We start from the raw sequence: 20549 nt of genomic DNA, 5'->3' as shown, positions 1-20549 counted from the left end.
TTTCAGGTTTCCCATTGAGGTCTTTGAACTACCTTGGAGCTGATTTTGTGAATGATGATGGATATTATCCTAATTTCATTATTATACAAGTACACATTCAGTTTTCCTAATACTATTTGTCAAATTATTCCATTTTGTAGCTAATATGATAACATAAGACATTGCAAAATTCCACCAGAATTTTTTTTTAGGATTGATCAACAATTTCATCACAGCACCAGATTACAAAATCTATTTATAAAAATTAGTGGCATTTCTTTATATTAACAATAAACAGGCTGTGCAAGAAATCATGGAGACACATTCACAATAGCCTCAAAAATGTCTAGAAATAAACTGAACCAAGGGGCTGAAAGTACTACAATGAAAAATTTAAATCTCTGAAGCAAGAGATAGCAGAAGACACTGGAGATGGGAAGACCTCCATATTCATGGGTTAGTAGAATTTATGTGGTAAAATTGTCCATTCTACCAAAAGCAGTTTACAGGTTTCAATGTCATCCCAATCAAAATCCCCTTGTTTATATTCAATCTGGATAAAGATGTTTTTCTCAATTAAGATTCCTTTGCCCCAGTATATCTAGGTTTCTGTTAACAAAAAAACCAAACAGTATACCAGGTTCTTGAATCCCGTGACAAAGAAGTAAACCTGGGACCCATGTTTACAAATAGTAATCAGAACATTTATCCAGACAGCAAAATCATTTCCAAGAATGGTGGCAGGCTAGCAAGCTGAGGGTACAGCTCCCAAAGCCCTGTAGCACTTCTGAAAAGTACCACCGTGTTGTAATATAATATTTAGGACAACCTGAATTTATGTTCCCAAGCCATAGTCATTCATGTTTGACTTCAAAATAAATTATCTTACATCCCCTTTGAAGCATGAGCTGTGTTTTTTGTTGAAAATAACTTCATGTAAGTTCTCCCTTTGGATTTGCACAGTCACCATATGAGTCCTTTCTCTCTGAAGGCAATATCCACCTTAAATCTTTGAAAGTTCAAAGGGCCAAAAGAAAAAAAAAACTAACTGAATATCATAAGTGTTACCAGAAATCTTATGGAGTTCTATTAAAGTAACCATATGATACTGAGATAATTACGATCTCTTTCTAGCATTTTTAGCCTTGTTGATTTTAAAAAAAGCATTTAAGAATAGATGCAAAAGGAAGTTTGAGGACAAACAAGAAACCCCAGGGTACACAAGCTGTAGATCTTGGCAGTTGCCAGAGGAGGAAAAGATAAATTAAAGGCCATGCCATTTAATTTAAGCCAGCATGAAAGTCAGCCACATGGCAGACAATCATCAGGAGAAGAATTAGAGAGAGACTGGGGGACAAAAGCCTAAAGTGCCAGAAAACACAAACTTAGGCTTTTCTTTGAACTCAAGCCAAAAAGACAAGTAGGGAGAAAAGCAAAGGTTCTGAGTGCTGGACAGTGAGAATTCTGGGAAGGAAAAATACATTATATCATTAAAGGGACAATTACTCTGCATATCTCTTTAGCACAGCTTAAGGCAAACATGCTTTCCTAAGGAGTGATATATTGGCCTAGGGTTTGGCTGAAGCTCAGGCAGTATTGATCAGAATACCAAGGGGCAAGTATGTGACCATGCAAAGCCTAGAGATAAAAAAAAGGTTGGAAAGATTAGTTCATGGCCCTGGTTTTCTAAGCAAGGCTAGATCTTGCAGGTTAGGAAAAGGCTTAGATTGTTGAAATTAGAGCTTTTCACTATATTAGAATCTGGAAGAGGATATGTGAAGTCAGGACACCAAGAACAATGGTAGAAATGATGCAAAACGGCCATGAATGAGGTTATGGGGAGGGTCATTCTGACTGAATCCCACAGCTTATCTGACACACATGTGGTCATGGTCAGACGAGGTGGGTGTTAACAATCATCTTTTTTCCCCAAACTCTTCTGTGCCTAGCCAAGATAGAAGAAATTCCTAAGCCCTCATCTCCTCACAAACACCAACAGTATGAGAGATCAAGTCAGCACCTCCTCTCCAAACCCTACCAGTCTTGCAGAAATGCATGGCAGCAAGAATTACATAAATGAACTCCAACACAGAAGTTAAAGAACAACCATAATCTTCATTAAATAATTCAAGGAAAACACAAAGATACAGCTCAATGAAATTAAGGAAACTAAACACCTAAGTGTTGCCTAAGAAAACACAAACATAACACAGTGGTGGATGACAAGGACAACCCAAGACTAAGGAACAGAATCCAATTAGTATGTAGAAGCATAAAGACTCAAGCTGAAATAAAGATGGAATTGAAAAACCCAATAAGTGATCTAGAAAATTCAAAGAAAAGCTTTACAAGTATATTGAATCAGCAGATATAGAATATAAGGACTCAAAGACAGAGGGTCTAAAGCAAATATGCAAATAATTTGAAAAAGAAGTACAAAAATTCCATTTATAAGCTCCCCACCCTTTAAGCCTTCAGAATCCTAATGACCTCTGAAGGATCTACAATTTATTTATTTGTTTGTTACTTCATTTATTTTATTATTTATACAGGATTTCATTATGAAGCTTCAGTGGCCTAGACCTCACTAAGTAAACCAAGCTCACTGCCTTGAGTGAATGAACTTCTCTTATCTTTGACTCAGGAGTGCTGGGGGATTAGAGGTGAGCTTACCACACACTTGGAGGTCCCTTATAATGCCATCTCATCAGTGAGTTGGGCACAACTCTGAACTTTAAAAACACCAATACACTATAACAATCCTTTACATGGAACAAAAACTATCTCAGCTCCTAGCATTCTGGATTCTGAGGCTGAGGGTATGTGGAGGGGATTGGTGACTAAGGAGACACAGACACTTGAGGAAGGCCCACAATACCAAGGAGCAGTGGCAACAGAGAACCTGCCTGAGGCAGACAGCTAGAGGGAACAGCATGTGACAATACTCCTCTGTGACTGAGAAGCAAGTGCTGGGTGACGGGTGTCTCTTCAGATACTGTGGGCAGCAGTTCACACACCCAAGCTCCTTCTGGCTTCAGTGGCTCCCCCATTCTTACTGGGGCAGGTTTGCTGTTGATCCCTGACACAGTATAAGGAGAGGGTATTGGTCGCAGAGGTGGATGGAACACAGTTACGGAGGCAGACGAAGCACGCTCCCCCGCAGCCAGTGGGGACCAGCTGGGACCCGAGCGGCAGCAGAGGACACAGGACACAGGCGGCGGGAACCGTCGTGGCAGCAGATACAGGTTGCAGGGACCGCACACCGAGACCGGATCGCCCCACTACAATTAAATCAAAGAGGTAGGCCTTTGGTTGGCAAAGTCCCTGGCAAAGGAGGAGCCAGGCCCTATTACTGAAGCCCCTCCTGAGGGGTTAGAGGGACCTTGCCCCCACTCCACCCCCCCGCAGGAACCAGGAAACAGCTCAAGGGCATTTTGTAAGAGGAGCTCCTGGCCAGCAGGGAAACCTGAACCAGTTTTAAAAGACCCATTAGATAGCATCCATAGGAGGAGATGGGCAGTGCCAAGGCAAGAATTCACACAATAATCCGAAAAACAGCATGAAAACACCAGAACCCAACGATCTTACAACAGAAGGTCTTCAACACCCTAACACAGAAGAAGTGGAAAAAATTGACTTTATGAAAGCAATAGAGTCCCTTAAACAACATGTTAAAAATGCCCTTATAGAAATGGATGAGAAGTATAACCAAAAGTTTGAAGAAATGAGTAAATATGTACATAATACCCTGGGAAACCAAGAAAGAACGATCAAACAGGTAATGGAAACAGTTCAAGAATTGAAAACTGAAATGGAAGCAAGGAAGAAAACACAAACTGAGGACCAGCTGGAAATTGAAAATCTAGGTCAACGAGCAGAGCCTACAGAAACAAGCATAATCAATAGAATACAAGAAATAGAAGAAAGAATCTCAGATTTAGAGGATAACATAGTGAAAATAAATGCAATGGTCAAAGAAAACTGCAAAGCCAACAAATTCTCATCACAAAACATTCAGTAATTATGGGACACAATAAAAAGACCAAACCTAAGAATAATAGGAATAGAAGAAGGAGAAGAGTCACAGCTCAAAAGGCCAGAAATTATTTTTAACAAAATTATGAAAGAAAACTTTCCCAACATACAGAAAGATATTCCTTTGAATACTCAAAAAGCATACAGAACAGCAAACAGATTGGATCAAAGAAAAACATCCCCTCGCCATATAATAATCAAAACACAAAATATACAGATTAAAGAGAGAATATTAAGAGCTGCAAAGGAAAAAGGCCAAGTAACTTATAAAGGTAAACCAATCAGACTTACACCTGACTTCTCTATGGAAACAATGAAAGCCAGAAGGTCCTGGATAGAAGTACTGCAGAAGCTAAGAGACCATGGATGCAAGCCCAGACTACTATACCCAGCCAAGCTTTCATTCACTATAAATGGAGAAAAGAAGACATTCCAGGATAAGAACAAATTTAAGCAATACATAGTCACGAATCCAGCCCTACAGAAAATAATAGGAGGAAAATCGCAACCCAACAAATCCAACATTGCCAACACTGCCTACAATAACTGAGGCATCTAGCGCCGCTTCACCAGCACAACTCAAAGAAGGGAGACACACCAATTTTGCTTCCAAAAACAATAAGAATATCCAGAGTAAACAACCACAGGTCATTAATATCACTTAATATTAATGGTCTCAATTCACCTATAAAAAGGCACAGGCTAAGAGATTGGATACGAAAACAGGATCCAACATTCTGCTGTTTGCAAGAAACACATCTACACCACAGATAGGCATCTACTAAGAGTAAAATGTTGGGAAAAGGACGTTAAAGCAAATGGTCCTAAGAAAAAAGCAGGTGTGGCCATATTAATTTCTAACAAAACTGACTTCAAACTAAAATCAATCAGAAGATTTCAAGATGGACACTTTATACCCATAACAGGAACAATTTGTCAGGATGACGTCTCAATCCTGAATATCTACACCCCTAATATAAAGGCTCCCACTTATGTAAAAGAAATATTACTAAAACTCAAGCAGACATCAAACCACACACACTAGTAGTAGGAGACTTCAATACACCTCTCTCAGCAATGGACAGGTCAATCAGACAGAAACCTAATAGAGAATTAAGAGAACTACTGGAGGTAATGAAGCAAATGGACTTAACAGACATCTATAGAACATTCCACCCAAATTGAAGAGAATATACCTTCTTCTCTGCAGCGCACGGAACCTTCTCAAATATTGCACACATACTTGAAAACAAAGGAAACCTCCACAGATACAAAAAAATATCAGTGTCCACCTGTGTCTTATCAGATCACCACGGATTAAAGTTAGAAGGCAACAACCACGCTACCCCCAGAAAACCGACAAACTCATGGAAACTGAACAGTCAACTTCTGAACCACATCTGGGTCAAGGAAGAAATCAAGAAAGAAATTAAAGTCTTCCTTGAATTTAATGAAAATAAAGGGACAACATACTCAAACCTATGGGACACCATGAAAGCAGACCTGAGAGGAAAGTTCATAGCACTAAGTGCCCACTTAAAGAAAATGGAGAAAGCTCACATTGGAGAATTAACAGCACACCTGAAAGCTTTAGAAAAAAAGAAGCAGACGCGCCCAGGAGGAGTAGAAGACTGGAAATAATCAAACTGAGGGCTGAAATCAACAAAATAGAAACACAGAACACAGTCCAAAGAATCAATGACACAAAAAGTTGGTTCCTGGAGAAAATCAACAAGATTGACATACCCCTATCCAAACTAATTAAACAACAGAGAGAGAACATGCAAATAAATAAGATCAGAAATGAAAAGGGGGACATAACCACAGACACAGAGGAAATTCAGAGACTCATTACATCTTACTACAAAAGCCTGTATGCCACAAAACTAGAAAATACAAAAGAAATGGACATTTTTTTAGATAAGTACCATATACCAAAGCTAAACCAAGACCAGGTGAACGATCTAAATCGACCGGTTAGTCGCAAAGAACTAAAAACAGTTATCAAAAATCTCCCCTCCTAAAAGAGCCCAGGACCAGATGGTTTCAATGCGGAATTCTACCGGAACTTCCAAGAAGACCTAATACCTATACTCGTTAATGTATTTCACAATATAGAAACAGAAGAGGCATTGCCTAATTCCTTTTATGAAGCTACAGCTACCCTGATACCAAAACCACACAAAGACCCAACCAAGAAAGAGAATTACAGACCTATCTCCCTCATGAATATATACGCAAAAATTCTCAATAAAATACTGGCAAACCGAATCCAAAAACACATTAGAAAAATTATCCATCATGATCAAGTAGGCTTCATCCCAGAGATGCAGGGCTGGTTCAACATACGAAAATCTATTAATGTAATCCATCATATAAATAAACTGAAAGAAAAACCCATATGATCATTTCATTAGATGCTGAAAAAGCATTTGACAAAATTCAACACCCCTTTATGATAAAAGTTTGGAGATATTAGGGATACAAAGGTCATACCTAAACATAATAAAAGCTATATACAGCAAGCTGACAGCTAACATTAAGTTAAACAGAGAAAAACTCAAAGCCATCCCACTAAAATCAGGAACACGACAAGGATGTCCACTCTCTCCATACCTCCTCAATATAGTACTTGAAGTTCTAGCAATAGCAATAAGACAACATAAGAGGATCAAGGGGATTCGTATCGGAAAAGAAGAAGTTAAGCTCTCGTTATTTGCAGATGATATGATAGTATACATAAGCGAACCCCAAAACTCTACCAAAGAAGTCCTACAGCTGATAAACACCTTTAGTATTGTGGCTGGATACAAGATCAACAACGAAACATCAGTGGCCTTCATATACACTAAGGATAAGGAAACAGAGAGGGAAGTTAGAGAAGCATCACCTTTCATGATAGCCACAAATAGCATAAAATATTTTGGGGTAACTCTAATCAAGGAAGTGAAAGATCTATATGACAAGAACTTTAAGTCTTTGAAGAAAGAAATTGAAGAGGACACCAGAAAATGGAAGGATCTCCCTTGCTCTTGGATTGGGAGGATCAACATAGTAAAAATGGCAATTTTACCAAAAGCAATCTATAGATTCAATACCATCCCCATCAAAATCCCATCAAAATTCTTCTCAAATCTGGAGAAGACAATAATCAACTTTATATGGAAAAACAAAAAAACCAGGATAGCCAAAACAATCTTATACAACAAAGGATCGTCTGGAGGCATTACCATCCCTGACTTCAAACTCTACTACAGAGCTACAGTATTGACAACAGCTTGGTATTGACATAAAAACAGAGAAGTCGACCAATGGAATCGAATAGAAGACCCTGACATTAACCCACAAACCTATGAACACCTGATTTTCGATAAAGGAGCTAAAAGTATACAATGGAAAAAAGAAAGCATCTTCAACAAATGGTGCTGGCAAAACTGGATGTCAACATGTAGAAGAATGGAAATAGATTCATATCTATCACCATGCACAAAACTCAAGTCCAAATGGATTAAAGACCTCAATATCAGTCCGAACACGCTGAACCTGATAGAAGATAAAGTAGGAAGTACTCTACAACACATGGGCACTGGAGACCACTTCCTACATATAACCCCAGTAGTACAGACATTAAGGACCTCATTGAATAAATGGGACCTCCTGAGACTGAGAAGCTTCTGTAAAGCAAAGACACTGTCACTAAGACACAAAGGCAACTCACTGACTAGGAGAAGATCTTCACCAACCCCGCAACTGACAAAGGTCTGATCTCCAAAATATATAAAGAACTCAAGAAACTAGACCGTAAAAGGGTAATCAACCCATATATAAAATCGGGCACTGAGCTGAACAGAGAATTCTCAACAGAAGAAATTCAAATGGCCAAAAGACACTTAAGGCCATGCTCAACTTCCTTAGCAATCAGGGAAATGCAAATCAAGACAACTTTAAGATACCATCTTACACCTGTCAGAATGGCTAAAATAAAAAACACCAAGGATAGCCTTTGCTGGAGAGGTTGTGGAGAAAAAGGTACACTCATCCATTGCTGGTGGGAAAGCAAACTTGTGCAACCACTTTGGAAAGCAGTGAGGCCATTTTTCAGGAAATTTGGGATCAACTTACCCCTGGACCCAGCAGTTCCACTCTTGGGAATATACCCAAGAGATGCCTTATCATACAACAAAAATATATGCTCTACTATGTTCATAGCAGCATTGTTTGTAATAGCCATAACCTGGAAACAACCTAGATGCCCTTCAATAGAAGAATGGATGTAGAAAGTATGGAATACATAAATATTAGAGTACTACTCAGCTGTAAAAAACAAGGGCTTCTTGAATTTTGCATGCAAATGGATGGAAATAGAAAACACTATCCTGAGTGAGGTAAGCCAGACCCAAAAAGAGGAGCATGAGATGTACTCACTCATATTTGGTTTCTAGCCATAAACAAAGGAAATTGAGCCTATAGTTAGCTATCCTAGAGAAGCTAAATAAGGAGAACCCAAAGAAAACTATATAGGCATCCTCCTGATTATTAACCTACATCAGGCGATGAAAGGAGATAGAGACAGAGACCCACACTGGAGCACCGGACAGAAATCTCAAGGTCCAAATCAGGAGCAGAAGGAGAGAGAGCACGAGCAAGGAACTCAGGACCGCAAGGGGTGCACCCACACAATGAGACAATGGGGATGTACTATTGGGAACTCACCAAGGCCAGCTGGCCTGGGTCTGAAAAAGCCTGGGATAAAACTGGACTCACTGAACATAGCGGACAATGAGGACTACTGAGAACTCAAGAACAATGGCAATGGGTTTCTGATCCTACTGCATGTACTGGCTTTGTGGGAGCTTAGGCAGTTTGGATGCTCACCTTACTAGAACTGGATGGAGGTGGTGGTTCTTTGGACTTTCCACAGGGCAGGGAATCCTGATTGCTCTTCGGGCTGAGGAGGGAGGGGACCTTGATTGGTGGAGGGGGAGTGAAATGGGAGGCGGTGGCGGGGAAGAGACAGAAATCTTTAATAAATAAATAAATTTTTAAAAAAGGAGAGGGTATTAAGGAAATCATACATGCTATTGTTCTGAGAAGTAGTCAGAATGCTGGCCCCAGCAGAGCTGTCACCATGGTTACCGTGAGATTGCTTTCTATCAGGAGAAGAGTGACTCATGTAGTGAATTCTGTAGATGTCAGTGGGCACATCGTGCTCCATAAGGAACTCTGGCAGATTTGTCTTTAGGATCTGGGTATTGATTGTCATTAACAAGCTGTTAATGACTGGTGTGCACAGACCAGTCAAATCTTCAGTAGACTGCAAGTACTGCTGTACACACCCCGGGAGGATTCCAGGTTCTGGGGCATTGGCCATGCCTTTCGCACCTTAGGAACCCAGTGATTGGATTTGTAGGTAGTCTTTTTTCCTGCCAGTCAGTTCCCAAATAACCACACAGAGACTTATTATTAATTATAAATGCATGGCCAATAGCTCAGTTCCTTGCTAACTCTTACATTTTAAATTAACCTATATTTATCATCTAGGCTCTGCCACATGTCTCAGCACCTCTTCTCAGTTTAGTAATTTGATTTTCTGCTTCCTCTGCATCTCCTCCTGAATTCCAAGACTACTCTTCTTCTTCTTCTTCACCCTCTCTTATTGTCTACCAGTCCTGCCTAACCTCTCCCTGTCCAGTTACTGGGTGGTCAACTTTTTTATTGCACCAATTATAGTGACATATATTTACACAGTGTAAATGAGTATTCTACATTTGCCCTTTATTATCTAATTAAAAGGAAGGTTTTAACTTTACTGTAGTAAAATTATATGCAACAAAACCAATTATCAAGTAGGAATTACAGTTACAATAGCTAGACCTTTTGTATTAGGCAAATTTGGAGAAAATATTATTTATCTTATTTCTGTGAGTCTAAAGTTTTTTAACCTAATATAAACCTTTCTCCTATAACTACAGAAAACTTTAAGTCTAATTATTTAGTCTTTAATTCCCTCAAAGACACCATTAGTGTATGATGTTACCTAACAGGGAGATCTGGATACCAGGACAGTCACCCAAATTTCTTCTGTAATGTTGGGGCATCCAACTTTGGAATTCAGGCCTAGTATACCTGACAGACATTTTTGATAGAAAACCAACAACAGGACAAAGTACAGATAACACCAATGTCCAAGTTAGTGAATCAATGAGTTTTATTGCAGTTTCTTACAGAAATACTAGTGAGGGGACGCTTACCAGAGCAGAAATGACTCAAAGACACAGCTGTATCCACATAGCCTATTCCACCATGAGTGACTGACTGCTTACAAAAGTGATGGGATATCTGGAGCACACTGCACAGCTTGCCAGAAGCTCAAAGGCATAGAAAGTGTTCTTTCCAAGGGACTCAGTTGGTCTCAAGCTCTACCAACTAGTTTTGCTGATCTCTGGTTTTTCCAGGCATCTGGTCTTATCTCAGAGTCTTTTTGGATAAAAGTAGGCTTTTCTGAGAGTAACTCACAGAATTCTTTGTTGTTTACTCTTGGGAGAGAGCGGCCTAGTGGGTCTGGTCAGCTTCAGGGACTTAAACTATTTGACGTGATTTAAGAAGGTCCTCTGCAGGATTAAATGTTTCAATCCCTGAGGACCTGCTACACAAAAAGATCCGAGTTGTATTTGGATTGAGGCATGAACCAAACAAAGATGAAGACTATACAAAAGAAAGGAAATTTCTTTAGTGATTCTATGGTTTGTGACTTGGGAGACTGGCTGGAAAACTATCTGGGAAAGTTTTTTAAATCTCAGGCACAAGAGGGAAATGGAAATTTGGAGTAGGGTGTGGATCAGGAGTGAGGTTGTGGAAGAGCTGATGAGCTTCCATTAGCTCAAGTACACTGTTTCAGTGAATGTCCCCATTATAGTCCTCACCTCTTTGCTCATATTCTCACTCCTCCCACTCTTCTATTGGGCTTTAGGACCCCAGCTCAGTGCTCCACTGTGGATATTTGCCTCTGTTATCATCAGTTGCTGAATGAAGATTCTTTAGTGACATTTAAGACATTTAAGATATTCTACAATCTGACAAGGCCAGTTTGGGTACCCTCTCCACTATTGCTTAGGGTGCTCGCTGGGGTCATGCTTGTGGATTCCTGGGAATTTCTCTCATGTCAGGTTTTTTGCTTAACCCCATAATGGCTCCCTCAATCAGAATATCTCTTCCCTTGCTCTGATCTTTGTCCTTCCCCCATCTCGACCATTCCATTCCCTCAAGTTCTCCTCACCCCTTGCCTTCTCCCCTACTTTTCCCCTTCTGCTCTCACTTCCCCCTCCAACCCCATGCCCCAAATTGTGGCAGTCAATATTGTCTATTTTCCCTTTCCAGGTGAATCTGTATATTCTTTCCTTATGGTTGACGTTGTTACTTAGCTTCTCTAGGGTCATGGTCTATAGGCTTGTTATTCTTTGCTTTACAGAGAGTATCTTCTGGGTCTGGCTTACCTCACTTAGGATGTTTTTTTTCTAGTTCTGTCCATTTGCATGCAATTTTCATTGTTTTTTCCTGCTGAGTAGTACTCCATTGTACAAATATAGCACATTTCCTTTATCCATTTTTGTGTTGAGGGGCATATAAGTTGTTTCCAGATTCTCCCAATTACAAATAATGCTGCTATGATCATACTTGAACAAATATACTTGTAGTATGGTTGAATATCCTTTAGATATTGCTGAGTCCTGAGGTGGTGTGAGACAATTCTGTATTTTGTCAATTAAGTTTTAAATAAACACTGATTGACCATTAGCCAGTCTGGAAGTATAGGCGGGACAACCAGACAGGAAGTAGAGGTAGTTCAATACTAACAGGAGAATTCTGGGAAGGAGGAAGCCCTTTTCTCCCCAGTCCTGTCCAGACACCGAAGAAGCAAGATGTGATCCACCCTGCTGAAAAAGGTACTGAGCCATGTGGCTAACACATACTAGAATAATGGGTGAAGCAGTGTTTCAATAAATACAGTTTCTGTGTTATTATTTCAGGGCTAAACTAGCCCAGTGGCCAGAACAAACAAGCAGACCCTCATGTTACAATGAGTAAGGTGATTCCCAATTAGCTGACTAGTTGCATACCAATTTGCATAGTGTTTGTACAAGTTTGCATTCCCACCTGCAATGCAGGACTGTTGCCCTTACTTCACATCCTCTCCAACACAAGCTATCATTGGTGGTTTTGATCTTAACCATTCTGACTGGTGTAAGATGAAATCTCAGGGTTGTTTTGATTTGTGTTTCCATGATGGCTAAGGATGTTGAACATTTCTTTAGGTGTCTTTCAACAAGTTAAGATTCTTCTGTTGAAAATTCTGTTTAGTTTTGTACCCCATATTTTCATTGGATTATGTGGAATTTTGATGTCTAATTACTTGAGTTCTCTATGTATTTTGGAGATCAGTCCTCTGTCTGATGTGGGGTTGGTGAAGATATTTTCCCATTTAGTATTCTGCCTTTTTGTCTTATTGACTGTGTTCTTGGCTTACACAAGCTTCTCAGTTTCAGGAGGTCCCATTTATTTATTGTTGTTCTCAGTGTCTGTGCTTCTGGGATTATATTTAGGAAGTGGTCTCCTGTGCACATACATTGAAGGCTACATCCCCCTTTCTCTTCTATGACTTTCAGTTGGATTTATATTTAGGTCTTTAATCTATTTGGATTTGAGTTTTGTGCATGGAGAAAGATATGGATCTATTTGCATTCTTCTACATGATGACATCAAGTTATGCCAGCACCATTTGTTGAATATGCTTTCTTTTTTTCTATTGTATAATTTTAGCTTCTTTATAAAAAATCAGGTGTTCATAGGTGTGTGGATTAATAATTGGGTCTTCAGTTCCATTGGTCAACCTGTTTATTTCTATGCCAATATCAAGCTGCTTTCATTACTGTAACTCTAAAATAGAGTTTAATGTCAGAGATGGTGATAACTCTGGAAGTTCCTTTATTGTACAAGATTGTTTTGGCTATCCTTGTTTTTTTGTTTTTTCTTATGAAGTTGATAATTGTTTTTTCAAGATCTGTGTTGGGATTTTGATGAGAACTGCATTGAATCTATAGATTGCTTTTGGTTGGATTGCCATTTTTATTATGTTGATTCTATGTATCCAAGAGCATGGGAGATCCTTCCATTTTCTGGTATCTTCTTCAATTTCTTTTTTGAAAACTTAAAATTTTTGTCGAACAGGACTTTCACTTCCTTGGTTAGTGTTGCCCCAAGATTTTTTATGTTATTTGTGGCTATTGTGAAAGGTGATGTTTCTCTGATTTCCCTCTCAGCTTCTTTATCATTTGTGTATAAGGGTGCTACTGGGTTTTTTGTTTTGTTTTGCTTTTGTTTAGTTGATCTTGTATCCTTCAACATTAACTGAAGGTATTTAGTAGCTGTAGGAGTTCTCTAGTAGGATTTTTGGGTCACTATCATATCATCTGCAAATAGCAAAAATTCAGCTTCTTCTTTTCCAATTTTTATCCCCTTGATCTCCTTTTGTTGTCTTATTACTCTAGCCAGAACTTCAAGAATTATGTTGAATAGATATGGAGACTGTGGACAGCCTTGTCTTGTGCCTGATTTTGGTGGATTCACTTTGGGTTTCTTTGTTACAGAGTGTGTGGTCAATTTTAGAGAAGATTTCATGAGGTGCCGATTAGAAGATATTATTTTTTTGTGTGTTTGGGTGAAATGTTCTGTAGATTTCTCTTAAGTCCGTTTGAGGCTTCCTTGGGTTGAGGTTTTCATTCTACTACTTTCTGTAAGGCTGGGTTTGTGGCTACATATTGTTTAAATCTTTTTTTGCCCCAGAATATCTTGTTTTCTCCATCAATGATGAAAGAAACCTTCACTGGGTCTAGTAGTCAGTGCTTGCATTCATGGTCTCTTATTTTCTGTAGCACTTCTGGCTTTCATGGTTTCCAATGGGAAGTCAGGTGTAATTCTGTTAAGTCTGCCTTTATATGTTTCTTGGCCTTTTTCCTTTGCAGCTCTTAATATTCTTTCTTTATTCTGTATGTTTCACATTTTGATTATTATATCTTGAGGGGACTTTTTTTTTGTCCAGTCTATTTGGTGATCTGTAAGCTTCTTGTACCTTTATAGGATATCCTACTTTAGGTTGGGAAAGTTTTCTTCTATGATTTTGTTGAATATATATTCTGTACCTTTGAGCTGTAGTTCTTTTTCTATCCATATTATTCTTTGGGTTTTTTTTTCATGATGTCCCAGATTTCGTAGGTTTTTTGTCTTAAGAATTTGTTGGATTTAATGTTTTCTTTGACTAATGAATCTATATCTTCTATAGTATCTTCAGTGCCTGAGATTCTCTTTTCCATCTCTTGTATTCTTTTGGTTATGATTGCCTCTGTAGATCTCATTCCTTTACCCAGATTTTCCATTTCCAGAATTCCCTTGGTTTGTGAATTCTTTATTTTCCCCCTTTTCAGTCTTTAAGTCTTGCACATTTTGAACTGTTTGCTTTACATGTTTGATTGCTTTTTCTTGAGTTTCTTTAAGTGATTTGTTGATTTCTTCCAATTTTTCGTTTGTCTTTTCCTCCATTTCTTTAAGGAAATTTTTCATTTCCTCTTTAATGGTCTCCATCATCCTCATAAAGTTACATTTAAAATTATTTACTTCTGCTTCTTATGGGCTAGGATGATCAAGTCTTCCTGTTGTATGACGACTGAGTTCTGTTGTTACCATGTTGCTTTTTAGGTTGTTGGATGAATTCTTGCATTGGCACCTACCCATCTCTTCCTTCATTGATTCTGTCAGTGTCTTTGTCTCTTGGTCCAATCCTTGAAGTTGCTGTATGAGTTTTTGGGAACGGTTCCTGGTCTGCCCAGTGCTATTGTTGTCTTTGTCTCAAAGAGCTTCTGAGGTCTCTCTTGACCAGCTAGCTCTCTTGGTCCACTTCTTTTGTTCTGCTTTCTTGGTCTGCTCTCTTGGTCCTCTCTGTGTAGTCACAGCCTTTGCTTCAGAGATCCTCTGAGGCAGTGGGGGATAGGAGGATTTGGGGGCAAAATGTGACTTCTAGCTTGCAGGGTCCAATGAATGGGATGGGGTATTGGGGCAGCCTACCTGTAGGAGGCCAGCTGACTGAATAGAGAAGTTGAGACAGGTGGAGGAAGGGCCTTGGGTTTTGCCCTGGTATGGAGGGCCTAAAGAGTGGGGTGCCTTGCTGAGTGGGTGATCTCTTACCCCTTGGTTGTCTCTGGGTGGTTCCAGCCTGTGATTCAGCATCCCTTTGAGGTCAGGCAGGGAACATGGGGTTTTGAAGACAGAGTGGGACCTGAAGCTTGCAGGGTCCAAATGATGGGATAAGTGTGTTGGAACAGCCTATCTGCAGGAGGCATGCATACTGGCTGGCTAGAGAAGCTGATACAGGTGGAGGAGAGGCCCTAGGTTTTGCTCTGCTATGGAGGACATAGAGAGTGGAGTGCCCCACCGAGTTGGTGGGTGGTAACTAACTTCTTGGTCCTCTCTGTGCAGTTGCAGCCTGTGTTTCAGAATTCCTCTGTGGTTGCAGGGGATAGGATGGTTTGGGGGCAAAGTGTGACTTGTAACTTACAGGGTCTGATCAATAGGATGGGGTATTCGAACAGCTTATCTGCGGGAAGCTTGCCTGCTGACTGGCTAGAGAAGATGACACAGGTGGGTGAGGGGTCCTCGGTTTTGCCTTCCTATGGAGGGACTAGAAAGTGGGGTGCCCACCTGGATGAGTGATCACTCACCTTTTGGTCCTCCTATGTGTTGTTTTCATTGGTTGATGAATAAAATTGTTTGGGCCAATGGCTTAGCAAACCAAGGTCAGGCAGGAAACCTGAACAGAGACAGAGAAAGAGTAGGCAGAGTCAGGAAGATGCCATTTAGCTGCTGAAGTAGAAGGATGCCTGAGAGAACCTTACTGGTAGTCCCCAGGCTCGTGGTGATACATAGATTAACAGAAATGGTTTAAGAAACAAGAGTTAGCTAGAAATATGCATGATCCAGTGGCCAAATGTTGTTGTAATTAATAGTTTGTATGTGCACATTCAGGTCTGGGCTGCCAGGAAACAAATGAACAATCTCCATTTACACACATGCAGACTAAACGACTTAGGCTTATTATGCTATTTTATATTATCAATCCTTTCTTCTTATGGACATCTAGGAATCAGGGTATAAACCTATCCTTGTGCTTGTACAAGGAAATGTCAATAAAATAGACTATATTTCCTTCAAGTAATGGACAGTATATTTTGAGTATATTATCACAAAAATGTTAAGGTGATCAATATGTTAAATTGACTTCATTTAACTATTCCATATTGTATCCACATTTCAATCCATATATGCAAACAATTTTGAGTTGTCAATTTTAAACAATACCAAAACAAGTAAAAGATAATAGTTTGATATTTGAAAATGGGGTGAAATGTGAGTTACTGATTCCACAAATAATATCTGACAAACACTGAATTCATTGCTCATTTTGTGATAGTCAGTAAATAGACAAAAACTATTGTGTAAAAATAACTTGAGCATTTGTCATTGCACATGCCTATCACTAAGAGATTGGTGGGCTTTGAGAAGTCATGACAGACACCACACCAGATAAGAAGGCCCAACTCACACAATCTGCATGTAAAAAGGATGAAAAACATGACAGAGTCTATCCTGTATGGGTGTGGGCCTGACATGGCCCATGCCGCCAACTTTCAAAGACAGTCTTTGGTAAATTTTATTGTATTAATGTCTGCATTTACTGTATGTATACATGAAGATAGACGAAACTTCTTCTGTTTGAAAAAATAAACTGGCTTATACTCTCTTGTAAAATGCCCTGTCATTTTAAAATATGAGAACCTACTAAGTGATAAAATATGTTAATATTTAGTTATCAAAAACTAGTTCAATGTTACTATTAAGATTAATCAAGGAAACATTGAGAGCTATTTGTCTCATTTTAGTTGAGGGAGAGTTCTTCTCTGAGACATAAAAACAATTAAGTAAAATCTACCTGGTTTTGAAAGAATTGCAGTTTATTTAAAATAGTTCCACAGTCATTTGATAAGCAAAGGCAAATCTGTAAAACAAAAACATAAAACTTGCATACATATACACATTAATAAAATAACTGGATGTATAAGGAACCTTAAGTATACAAAATATTTTTAAATCAATATAGACAAGGCAAAGCATACACAGAAATTTTGGGTATATATACTATTACATACATGCAAGCAATACTCTTCTTTTAGAATAATCAAAACTGACTAATAAAATAAGCAATAAGAGTGGCTACCATTTGAATTGCTAAGAGCTGTTGGTAAATATTACATCAATACTACTGACAGGAAGTGATCTATCGCACCCCAGGGGTGGAAGTTGGAATATGTACAATCTTTAACACTCATCATGATAGCTTTGACATGGTCATTATCTTTATGGAAAAGAAGATTCGACTTAAAAGACTGAGGCAGGTGATTTTGACTATTTGAGTGAGGTCACCTTCAACACCATAGTGTGACTCGTTTAGAAACTATGGAGGAAAAGGAGGGGGCAGAGGAAAGGAGAAGGAGAATGGGGAAAGGAAAAGAAGAAAGGAAAGAAAGAAGAAAATTAGGTAGAAGGGAAGGGAGGGAAGGAGGATAGGAGAGAGGAAGGAGAAGGAGGGAAGCTGAAGAAGGGGAGAAGCTAAATTACACTTCATAGTTTTAAAGGGGCCTGTTACCAGAGGGCGGGGCCACTGCTCCAGAAGGGCAATTGTAGACAATGATTAATGAGTGCCTGTCTGCTCTGTGACGTTTGAGCCTGAGCTAGAGAAATTCAGTTAGCCAAGGCAGTACTGGCTGACACAGACCTTTCAGCAATGCCATGGCAGATAAGCTTCTGCGAGTCTCTTTGAGAGGTGCTGGGTGACTTCATCAATGGGGCTTCTAAACAGCCGCAGCAGTTTTAGAAGCAGTGATTCCGGCTTGGCAGAGTCAGCTCAGCCAGAAGACAACGCAGGACCAGGTCCCAGTTCCATCTCTGGCAGTCGGAAGCGCAAATGGGGCATTTGGGACTGTGTGGCACCAACCCCTAACATCCACGGATCTCGGAACCAGGCAGTCAACCTACAGCAACTTTTTGGCATCGTCTACAGGAAAAAACCGAAGCTATCATCTAAGTATGCATACGAAAATTTATTTTTGGACGGGAAGGATACCGACATTCGAATCCGTGCACTTGAAGAAGAATGGCCTCTACACAAATCATTTTTGTGTCAGTCGGCCTTCTTTGCTAAGATGCTAAAAGATACTTGGAAAGAATCCAACAGCGGTGTTGTTGACCTGCAGATTAAGAACAAGGATATAGATGTCGGCTCCTTGCACTTTGTGTTTGGGTCATTTTACAGGGACGAGGACTTGCCAATAACACCCCATCGAGCTCCTCACATTTTGGCAGCAGCATGCCTGCTTCAGGTGGAGCATGTCATCCGACAATGTAAAGAGATCATGAACAGCAGCATCACTAGGGAAACCGTGTGCTCATACTACACAGCAGCAGAAACATATGGACTGAAATCTGTAAAGACACGCTGCTTTGACTGGCTTCTCTGCAACGTGATGACTCATCCAACTGTTGAACTTTACAGGGATATTGATACAAAGCTCATGTATCTTCTTATTTGTTCAGCTGATTTACTAGTTTTGCAAAAGGAAATGGACATCTACACCGCCCTGAAAGAGTGGATATTTCTTTGTCTTAATCCCTCCTGGAAAGGTCCAGTGAAGAACATCTTAATTAGTGCCAACAGGTGGCTTTCCAAGCACATGGAACACATTGATAGCATCAGTTTTCTTGAAAGTGAAGAAGGACTAATATATCAAGGGGTCTTTAAAAAACTGAGGTTCCAACATATCATCTGTGATGTGGGTGACACAACTACTCTTGAACGAGATCGTCTAATACCTTTAGAATGGTTGACACCCATTTATAAACAGCAATTGCTGGCTTTGCTTCAAGAACAAGAACACACGGACATAGGGCCACGAATCATCAGTGAAGAACTCAAAGACTGCGGTATGAGATGTGGTACAATGATTAGGAGAGATGGTAAATACTCCTGGAGGTGGTCAGATTTTAGGTTTAGTTTCCCTATAACAGTCACCTTTACCAACCGTCACATCATTTTTCGGCAAAGTCGTCAGGGGTATGATGGATGTTGTTTAAAACATGTACGAAACGTAGTGTTCAAAATAACTTTGGTGTGTTTTGATTCCAACGGGAAAGTAACATTCAGTAAAACAACTGGTCACAAAATTGTTACCTTCGAACATAACGAGGAACAAATTGTAATGAAGTTAGATGGTATAGTTTTAAGCTTCCCCTTATATATATTCTTCAATTTTCTGTTTTAATCATCAGAAAATACAGAATATGTGTGATCTTGTCAATTATTAGACCATAGGAGCAGCTTACAAACATTGATTGATTCATTCATTCACTTGAAGCCTGTGCTGTAAATGTAGTCAAGATGACCGACAACAAAATGAAAATTCTTAGGAGTCTAGCACCACCACAGAGGACTCAATTCCATCTGCACTTTATTTTAATACATTTCCGAAGAAAAATTCCACATCCCAACAAGAATTTGTCAAAGCAAATCAGAAGAAACTGGTCTTTTGATTTTTATTTACCATCAACGATCAAGCTTCGAATGGCAATAAGAGACGTATTTGCAATGAAAATCAGCAAAATGAACTTGTTGAGTAGATTTGATGACAGCCAAGGTGAGACAGAATAAAAAAAATTTTCCTCATTGCTCAAACTGTTGTGAATTGTAGCTTATTTATATGTGTATAAGATATAAGTCGTTGGTTAAGAAAATAATTGAGATTAGTCACTATTGATTATGCTTTCAAATAACCAAATAGTGTCAGGGTTTTCCAGATAGTGTAACATATAACATGTTGGTATTTTAAAATTGGTTTTCAGATCAGTTTACATGATTTGGATAACTTTTACTGCTGATTATCTTTATTTATGCACAAAATGGATATTTATCTCATAATCAAACATGCCATCTGCTATGTAAACCAGTATATTATATATTCAGTGTGTGTACATAGAAGTATCTATGTTTACATACATATGTGTATATGTTTATGTCACTGTAAGTAGCAAAGAATGCAAGTTTTGAAAGGGATAAACAAGCCAGGAAATGGAACATGGATCTTCATGATTCCAGTCTTATGGCTAACAAGAAAGAGTTATTTCACTTTCCCTGCCTTCGTTTCTTTCCCGATTGCTGTGATAGAACTCCCTTAGGAGAACAACTTAAGGGAGAGGGTTTATTTCATCTCAAGCTTCAAGGGGATGGTCCATCACCGCAGGACTTTGCCGCAGCTCGTCACATAACATCCACAATATTAAAAAGAGATGAGTGCAGTGCAAGTCCTCAGCTTTCTCCATTGCCAAGCTGATAGCTCTAGCTGTCACAACTCTGCTCTTTGTCCACATGACGCCCAATC

General features: G+C 39.3%; 1 protein-coding gene across 1 annotated transcript; it reads left to right on the top strand.

The window, feature by feature from the left end:
- The first annotated feature begins 17960 nt into the window (after nucleotides 1-17960).
- On the top strand, nucleotides 17961-19436 carry LOC142841995 (germ cell-less protein-like 2). Its single transcript, XM_075958982.1, has one exon. The coding sequence runs from the start codon at nucleotides 17961-17963 to the stop codon at nucleotides 19434-19436; it is 1476 nt and encodes a 491-aa protein (XP_075815097.1).
- The last annotated feature ends 1113 nt before the right edge of the window (nucleotides 19437-20549 follow it).

Source organism: Microtus pennsylvanicus, chromosome Y (genome assembly GCF_037038515.1).
Source record: "Microtus pennsylvanicus isolate mMicPen1 chromosome Y, mMicPen1.hap1, whole genome shotgun sequence".
Classification (NCBI taxonomy): domain Eukaryota; kingdom Metazoa; phylum Chordata; class Mammalia; order Rodentia; family Cricetidae; genus Microtus; species Microtus pennsylvanicus.
The sequence above is the reverse complement of the archived record's forward strand: the minus strand, read 5'-3'. Positions and strand labels throughout refer to the sequence as shown.